The sequence below is a fragment of the Nuphar pumila genome, unplaced genomic scaffold (genome assembly GCF_984573655.1).
Source record: "Nuphar pumila unplaced genomic scaffold, dmNupPumi1.hap1.1 HAP1_SCAFFOLD_686, whole genome shotgun sequence".
NCBI lineage: Eukaryota > Viridiplantae > Streptophyta > Magnoliopsida > Nymphaeales > Nymphaeaceae > Nuphar > Nuphar pumila.
In genome coordinates, this window is record NW_028323453.1 from 38,838 (window position 1) to 48,236 (window position 9,399).

The following is a 9,399-nucleotide window of genomic DNA, read 5'->3' on the forward strand; positions in this document are numbered from 1 at the left end:
GCCATGTCCCGATGCTTCACCTGTGGCTCAGGAAACCGCGACGTCAGAGTTCAGCCCTCTGCTTTGCAGCTTAGGAGAAATGCAGTAAATTCTCCAGGGATAGGCAGAGGCGAAGATGCCTGGAGATATTCGGGTCTCAACACCGGGCCCAGTATGCTTACCCAGGTACAGCACTCCTTCTGTTGCATTCGTGCTGCTTCACGCACTTAGCATGGTCTTTATCCTCCGACGTTTGCTGTTTGTAGTCATTGTTGGTGATGTCAGGAAGGGCGAGAGCAACACCGATTGTTGTTTTGACTGTGCCTTAGAGACAAAACACCAAAAGTTGTCAAAAATGCGGGCGCTGTGCGATGCATTGAAACGTGCATATTCATACAAGCACACTGTGTGGGAGCCTCACCAGAGTCCTCCACTCGCCGGCAGTCGCTACGGCACTGATGTCCGACATGAACTGACTGTCTGGCCTGCGGTCAACGTTGACCTCGACTAGAAATGGTGTATCATCGTCGTCCTCTGCTGTAACAGAGGTGCTGCCAGCCTTTAACCGAGAAGCGCTATCTTTGGCGGCGCGACTGGACGTGGCTTGGGTAGTACTGGCTGTAGTGGTCTTCTTGGGCTTGGCAGTCCGCTTTGCAGGCTTCCGCTTGACAGCAGTCTTGGGGCTTGTGGTAGCTTCTACTGTTTGTAGGCTGCCCAGCGGGACAGCGGAAGTTTGCGACCCTTCCGAGCCAGGCACCCGGAGCGTGCCGACTTCAGGGACCGCTGCGCCTTGAACGCGTAGGTCCGTACTGTCGGCCGTTTCAGCAGCGCGCGCACGTTGAAATAGCCTGCGCCTCATAGCCAAACTAACTCAGATTTCCTTGGCGCATCAGCAGTGTTTCGCGTGCACGTGTCTGGACACGTCATGAACGGCCCGGATGATGCAAGGTTGAGGGTACTCTGGGCTTTCTCGCTAAACCATCATATGATGTCCCATGTAGCTGCAAGGACGGCGCTTTGAAGCCAGGTTACCAGTTGATTCCCGTGCTCTTAGTTGATTATATCGTATCGTTGGCGTCTCCTACAAGATTTGCATGTCCTCTGTGTTCGTTGACGCTGTTGCGGAGCATGGCAAGGTGTCCTTCGCAACGATCTCGCATGACAGATCAGCACCAGCTTGACTACAGCAATGAAACTAATGGAATAATTCAGAGTAACAAGTTGCGAGTCAACCCGTGCGTACCTTTTCCCTCGAAATCCATGTCCAAAACCGGACCCTAAGCCCTGGTGTCCCAATAAATGTACCCGGGGCATGGAGGACACAGGGAGCGTAGAAGCAAACATGTGGAGTTTGCTGCCTTCAAATCTAGCAACAGGCAAAAACAAAGTTTAAAATCACTGCCTAATTCTGAACATGCAGACGAAACATGATCATCTCGACATAATAGACGAAAGTCCCCTGTATAGTCGTAGTTTCCTGTCACATTGCAAACGTCATTAACCCTTTGAGCCAAGTTCAAAGCGTGGTGACATTTTTACACGAAAAGAGCAGTGGATAGTGCACGTGCTTCGTTCCCCGGAATGGTTGGTTGTCTACAAAGTCACGTGACCACTGTCCATTTCCACGCATCCACGTGTGCCTCACGACTGCCTCAGAGAGAAGCGATAGGACGACAATTTACCGACTATCTCCGACCTTGGAAACCTGCATGCCTTTGGTGCAGCCACAAAGGAGCTTTAGATCAACGCTCTTCGCTCATTTATATAGAGCGTCGTCCCAATTCTGCGCTTGATCAATTGTTTTATCACCTAGCCTTACACGTCGCGATGTTGTCGCTTACACCTTGCGCTTCCAAAGCCACCGTGCGCAGATCAGCACGTAAAGCCGTGAACAACTTATATGCCAAGCAAGCAGATGCGTTCGTTGGTACGTGATGGGTGGCATATCGTGGTTTTTTAGTGGTGGTTGATACGTTTTTGGTGGTCAGTTTCGTTTTGGCTCGTTCTCAAGTGTCTTGCAGGATCGTTTTAATTTCAAACATTAGTTTATGGGACAAACGGCTTTCGCACATGTAATGTGTCCGTCATGGTGCAGGGAAAGCCATTGAGCGTGCAGCTGGAGCACTTGGCTCAGGTCATCAGCAAGCCGTGCGAGCAGCGTTGGTACGATCTTTGGTTGCTTTGGTACATCAATCCTGATCCAATTTCTGGTGCTTCATGAACGACTCGCCCGTTGGTTGACTGGAAGAGAACGTTCCTGCGATGTAACCTCACCCTGACCATCCAACCCTGGAGGGCGAACCCTTGTCACATAGTCCGCTTTGCAATGTTACGTTGTATGTGTCTGTTTGAAAGAGTGAAGAGCGCCTAACCTATAGCCTACCTTGCTTCTTACTAGACTGGGGTATTTCCATGGTGCTTGCGTCGCGAAGCCTCGTTCACCACAAGTGGCCATCTGGAGATCCCTAATCACCCTACTTGATAGAATTGCAGTGTTTCCTCGAGACTTCGTTATTAACACAGAAGTGTTTGTTTGCAGAATGAAGAGTCTAGTGCTGTGGACAGGCGAGGCCTCCTCAGGAAGTACGTTTTTTTTTGGTGGTCGCATCGTCGATCCTGTGCAGGTACCTGGTGTGTCTACGTTTGCGCATCATTTATGTCGTCGCAGTGCATAAGATGCAATGTTTCCAGATCGTTGGAGCCTTTGTCGACATCCCGAAAATCGTGTCTCGTATTGAAAGAGGGTTTGGGTTGCAGTGCCATGCTAGCAGCTGCTGCCGTCCTGCCCGCCGGATCGGCGCTGGCAGCTGAGGACGCAAACAACATCGCATCTTCGCGCATGTCGTATTCTCGGTTCCTTGAGTACTTGGACATGGGCCGGGTCAAGAAGGTGCGTCGAGAATCCTCCGCTGCACATGTTGTACTTACCGTTTCCCTTCATGATGCACCAAGGTCCAGGGATCGAAATTCTTGACGTAAAAGTGCATGATGTGGCTTCAGCTATGGTGATGCAACCTCTCTGTCATCTTGTTTGTCTCAGCATGAGGTAGGGTTGTGCTCTAACCATAAGTCGGCAAGTCCCCTTGCATGACCATTGTACTCGAGCAGGCAGACTAATTGTGGCCGTTCCATTGCTTGTCGCACTGCTTTCTATGAACGCTTGTCGTAGCAAAGGTAGTGAGGACATGTAATGGAGATTGTGTTTGCATCTGACAGTCTATGCTGAATGACGACTGGTCTGTCACTAAAGTCAATTGTGGATGATTGCAGGTGGATCTTTACGATAACGGCACAATCGCTGTGGTGGAGGCAGTGTCCCCCGAGCTCGGCAACCGTGTGCAGCGAGTACGGGTGCAGCTTCCAGGCACTTCCCCAGAGCTGCTCACCAAGTTCCGCGAAAAGAAGGTTGACTTTGCAGCGCACTCCAACACGGAGGATGGTGGCGCAGTCTTCCTCAACCTCATCGGCAATCTTGCCTTCCCTCTGCTGCTGGTTGGTGGTCTCTTCCTCCTCTCCCGTCGTTCCCAGGGTGGGATGGGAGGTCCGGGGGGCAACAACCCTATGGCGTTTGGCAAGTCCAAGGCCAAGTTCCAGATGGAGCCCAATACTGGCATCACGTTCGTATGACGTTGCTGGAGTGGATGAGGCAAAGCAGGACTTCATGGAGATCGTCGAGTTCCTGAAGCGCCCTGAGAAGTTCACGGCTGTTGGTGCCAAGATCCCCAAGGGCTGCCTTCTCATCGGCCCCCCTGGAACTGGAAAGACGCTGCTCGCTAAGGCAATTGCTGGCGAGGCTGGCGTTCCTTTCTTCTCCATCTCCGGGTCCGAATTCGTTGAGATGTTCGTCGGAGTGGGAGCGTCGCGCGTGCGCGACCTGTTCAAAAAGGCAAAGGAAAACGCTCCTTGCCTGGTGTTTGTGGATGAGATTGATGCCGTGGGCCGTTCCCGTGGAACTGGCATTGGAGGAGGCAATGACGAACGGGAGCAGACTCTGAACCAGCTGCTCACTGAGATGGATGGTTTCGAGGGCAACACGGGCATCATCGTCATTGCGGCAACCAACCGCGCAGATATCCTCGACCCTGCCCTGATGCGTCCAGGTCGCTTTGACCGACAAGTCATGGTGGATGTACCTGATGTAAAGGGCCGCATCGCCATTCTTGGCGTCCATGCGCGCAACAAGAAGCTTGACGAAGAGGTGTGCTGTTCTCAACACTGTTGCCTGCTCATTTACTGTGGTGGAATGATGATGATTTTCAGCTCCAATCCTCATCATGCATTGTTTTAGATCTAGTGTTTTGGTCCCTGTTGTGTGGAGAAGGTTGTCCATTCAGCTGCGACATACCTGTGGCATTAGGATGTGACTACGGGGTTTTGACTCGGTGGTCAAGAATGTGAACTTGAAGGCCCAATCACTGCATGATGGGAAATGTTTGCTAAGGAACATGGCGTAGTCACATATCCTTGTAAGAACTGGGGATTTACTTTACAAGAAGGCAGGCGCTGATTGTGTGTTCTGCCATATGCAGGTGGATCTGCAGACAATTGCACTTCGAACGCCTGGCTTCTCAGGTGCAGACCTTGCTAACCTGCTGAACGAGGCAGCCATCCTCACCGGCCGCCGCAACAAGTCGTCCATCAGCCTCCGCGAAATCGACGACTCCGTGGACCGCATCGTTGCCGGCATGGAGGGCAAGCCCCTAACAGACGGCAAGGCCAAATCCCTCGTTGCATACCATGAAGTTGGACATGCCATCTGCGGAACGCTCACCCGCGGCCACGACGCTGTGCAGAAGGTGACCCTCATCCCACGAGGTCAGGCCCGAGGTCTGACGTGGTTCGTTCCTGGCGATGATCCTACCTTGATCTCAAAACAGCAGATCTTTGCGCGCGTGGTGGGTGCCCTTGGCGGTCGGGCAGCTGAGGAAGTCATCTTTGGGCATGCTGAGGTGACCACAGGAGCCTCGAGCGATCTTGCAATGGTCACTAACATGGCCAAGCAGATGGTCATCAACTATGGGTTCTCGGATATTGGCCCCTGGTCGCTCATGGACCCTGCCGGACAGTCTGGAGACATGATCATGCGCATGATGGCACGGAACTCTATGTCCGAGAATCTCCAGATGCAGATCGATCAGGCTGTGCAGAAGATTTCGGCTGAGGCGTACCAGGTTGCTCTTCAGCAGATTCGAGACAACCGCGTCGCAATCGACCGCATTACTGAGGTGCTTTGCGAGAAGGAGACATTGACAGGCGACGAGTTCCGGGCGCTTTTGTCCGAATACACCACCATCCCCCAGGAGAACTTGGATGCTGCCAAGCCGTCTGTGCTGCCTGCCATGCTTGCTTCGTACACCAAAGAGGAGCTGTGAAGATGTTACCTTACTTGTTAGAGGGGGAGAAGTTCAACATGTGCTGTGGGAGTTGCCTGACTTTACGATGTGAACACTACTTAGTTTGGTGATCTTATCATGGCAGGCACGTGTCATGCTGCCTGCTGCAAGGGTGGGAATTGGGTTTTGTCGGTGGTTCTGCATTTTGCAAGCCGTCACTGTACTATAGTTTGCAATTGTATGTTGCTTTCCAAGCCTGATGAGAGTAGGTAAGTGTTCGATGTAACTCATGTTGAGCAGTAAGCACTGAACAAATTTCCAGATCACTGCATTTGTTCTCTTATGTGTTTCCTTATCACAATAGTTGTCACATGCGGACATAACAACACTCCATCACTTGCGTTTGAGCTGTCGTACGTGACTGTCATTCTGTGACACGACAAGTACGTGTCACAGAATGACATACATGTACGCGTCAGGGTTCGTTCCATGAGGCGCGCTACATTAGGCTGCCTCCTTCCGAAATCGTTCGTCAGCTATGGTAAACTGACGCATACACATCTAATTGGCATTTTTCTCGTTTTCGTTCACTCAGTTTCCCACCAACCTTGTACGGTAATGCGCACTCAGGCGGACGTTTGCATTTGCCCGCGTTCAGAACAAGCCCCTGTGCTGAAAGCAGGCGGTGTGGTCGGACTCCATTCCCATTGAAGATCATATTATATCATCTATGTGCACCATATTCTCCATCCCTATTTCTTGTTGACATCCACTCGCCTTTTCTATGTAATACATGGAGAATCTCATAAGCAGGGGACATTTACAAGGGGCAAATGCTTCTCAGCTCCTTACGGCACCTGAAGCGGAACGTATCATCGAGAGCCTACAGTCCTTTGGCATCGAGGACATCGGTACAGCGAAATGGCTCGAGCAACAGTGCTGGATAGAAAAGCTCAACTTGCAGGCACATCACAATGCCCAGTCCCACGCTGACGAATTCGTTAAAGACTTGCTCCTGTCTTTCGACAAACTCAGCACCCTTGTTCACGAACTGCTGCTAATGGAAGTATGGAAGGAGAAGCTGCTGCCACCCTTGAAGAGGCATCTTGCAAAGAAGGTCGACACAGTGACCACCTACCTGATCGTATTTCATGAAGCAAACTTGAGCAATCTCTTGGAGCTTGTTCTGTTCCACGAGCAATCATTTGAGGCGATGGATGAGGACTACCTGCTGGAGTTGGTGGATTGGTGTCATCGCCAGCTGCAATATCTCAATACCGAGGCGTACAAGGATGCTCTCCCGATGGAGCGATCTGCCAAGGTGTGATGTGGACGGATGAGGTGTCATTTTATATGCCCAGAACATGCATAGCAGGGGCACCTGCCATAATCCTACGCACGGTTCTCAATTCTGCCACAGCTTCCATGCAGAAGCAGGGAGCCCAAGGCCCATACTGATGGCAGACTGCACCATGAAGCTCCAAAAAATGAGTATGGCTTGATACTTGATGGTTTTATTCATTTGTTTATGAGCAAAGAATCACCCTGCCTGAACCTAAGTTCAAACGGACACTGCACATGACTGACAGTAATGCACGTGCAAGATACCCTGGCCAGGCAGTTGGCTTGGTCAAACATCGAGAGACGTTGAGTGAGTCATGTGCTGCTGAAGGAGCTTATGAATCAGACTCCAGTGGAAGAGTTGGAAGAGAAACTGAAAGAAGTCAGGTTTGGCGTTGCGATGTTCAGCCTGAGCATAGCGCGGTACCTGACCGATCGAGTGCCCGAGCTTCCCATTGGGGTTGTTTCGCGCCTCCTCAAAACCAACGACACCCTCATGGCACTCCTGCCGCTGGCAGAGAACCCACCATGGGTCCGCAAACGCAAAGGCCAGACAGAGCAGTACGATGGAACTGGATGGAAAACTGTGCCCCCATCGGAGCGCTTTAGGCTTGGAAACGCACAGGCACAGGTGTGTCCTGCCATGCCAACCTGGCGATATCCCGGGAGATGTGCGGTGAGGTTGAGCTCAAGGCCCCCTCGAGGGGTTGTGAGTCCGAATCTCATCGCAGGCGAGTTGGCACCCCAACACCAGAGCATGCCACCCCTTGCCATGCCTTCACAGGGGTGGACCTGGACGCCTGGTTGTGACTTGGGGATTTCCTGGTGGTTTACTTCTTGCAACTACTCTGTCCAAACTATCTCGAGGTACTTGTACCTCTGTCCCGCCCTTCGTATGCATCATCCAAGGTGAGCGTGACCGAAGTTCTAAGCAGTATGGCTTGATACCCGATGGGTTTGTTTATTCCACCATCAGGCCGTCTCATATACTCCAAATTAATACACAACCCACAACCATGGAACGCACCCTCTTTCCGCTTCACTGCTACATTAAATGCGAACATATTGCAATCGAGTGTGTCTCCCTGATGCTTCTGCCATTGCACGTGCGCGAGAACAAACCTCTGACTGACGCGTAAATCAGCGACTTGCAACTGCCCATGTCATACGGTACTGCTTTCAAAACTCTCATGACGTATCAGTCATAAAAGACGTTTGCCTCCTCCTCGAATGCAGAGGCATGCCTTCATAATTGATTGGTTCCATTGGTTCATTGGTTTGTAATTTGTGACGGTTCTGAGATGCACGCTTTGCAACATAGATATTATATATATATATATATATATATATATATATATATATATATATATATATATATATATATATATATATATATATATATATATATAATATCTATGTTGCAAAGCGTGCATCTCAGAACCATCACAACATAGATATTTTATATATATAATTACATCGAGAGACAGAACAACGACAGCACAAGCCGCATATATATATACACACACATATATATATGTGTGTGCCGCGGCAACGCGCTCATGTACCGACGCGGCCTCGGCGCTTTGGCGCGCGCGACGGGCAGTTGTTTCACAGCAGGCTTGACTGTTCCAACTGCTGACGTTCAATGAGCGCAGCTCTCGTTTGAGTGTGTTGTGTTTGTTGTTTGCGGCTTGTGCTGTCGTTGTTCTGTCTCTCGATGTAATCACATATATATATATATATATATATATATATATATATATATATATATATATATATATATATATATATATATATATATATATATATATATGTATGTGTATGTAATTACATCGAGAGACAGAACAACGACAGCACAAGCCGCAAACAACAAACACAACACACTATATATATATGTATGTGTGTGTGTGTGTATCTTACAAAGATTGCAGGCACGTCATGTCAAACATAGACAACTCACACATTCGATCATAGCCCGCTGAGACCTCAAGGCACCTCAGCTATCGGAGAATCCATGCCGGGAATGAACGCAACACCACTGGCGCGAGCAAGAGCAAACAATCCGCGTCTGAACATGACAGCGTTGCCTCGACAAAGGGTGATGCTGATTTCACGGAGCGCGTGCACGACAAAGTCCCCCTTCACTGGAACCCCCCCCGCTGATGCTGCGCTTGCCAGGTCGTTGAGAAGCTGCATGGCTGGTTGTCCTAGTCTCCCATAGGACTCCACGGAGAATATATGTGTGTGTGTGTGTGTGATTACATCGAGAGACAGAATAACGACAGCACAAGCCGCAGACAACAAACACAACACACTCAAACGAGAGCTGCGCTCATTGAACGTCAGCAGTTGGAACAGTCAAGCCTGCTGTGAAACAACTGCCCGTCGCGCGCGCCAAAGCGCCGAGGCCGCGACGGTACATGAGCGCGTTGCCGCGGCACAAGCTGATGCTCAGCTCTTTCAGCGCGTTGCCGACGAAGCCAGCCTTCACCACACGGCCACCAGCGTTCGCCAACACCGCCAGGGAGTTCAACAGCTCCATCGCCGGCGTGCCCATTCGTCCGAAAGACTCGTGGGATAGCGGGACGAATGCGTAGCCAGTAGGGTCTGCCGTCTCATACTTTGCCCGCTTCGCGTCGTCCCGCACCAATGCTGCTCCGCCTGCCACACGCGCCGCGCGCACGTAGGTTGACGCACACGGGTGCACCACCGAGATGTCGACGACAGTGAGCCCGTCCGGTAGGAT

At 50.9% G+C, this 9,399-nt stretch overlaps 1 protein-coding gene and 1 pseudogene across 2 annotated transcripts; both read left to right on the forward strand.

Moving 5' to 3' along the window:
* Positions 1-1,806: 1,806 nt before the first annotated feature.
* Positions 1,807-5,351, forward strand: LOC149809899 (ATP-dependent zinc metalloprotease FTSH 2, chloroplastic-like; annotated as a pseudogene). The gene is made up of 6 exons (XR_016429496.1): positions 1,807-1,906; positions 2,075-2,142; positions 2,519-2,562; positions 2,737-2,869; positions 3,250-4,177; positions 4,509-5,351. The product of XR_016429496.1 is annotated as an ATP-dependent zinc metalloprotease FTSH 2, chloroplastic-like (transcript).
* A 754-nt stretch (positions 5,352-6,105) lies between these two features.
* LOC149809900 (uncharacterized) lies at positions 6,106-6,639 on the forward strand. The gene has a single exon (XM_089994549.1). The coding sequence runs from the start codon at positions 6,106-6,108 to the stop codon at positions 6,637-6,639; it is 534 nt and encodes a 177-aa protein (XP_089850675.1).
* The last annotated feature ends 2,760 nt before the right edge of the window (positions 6,640-9,399 follow it).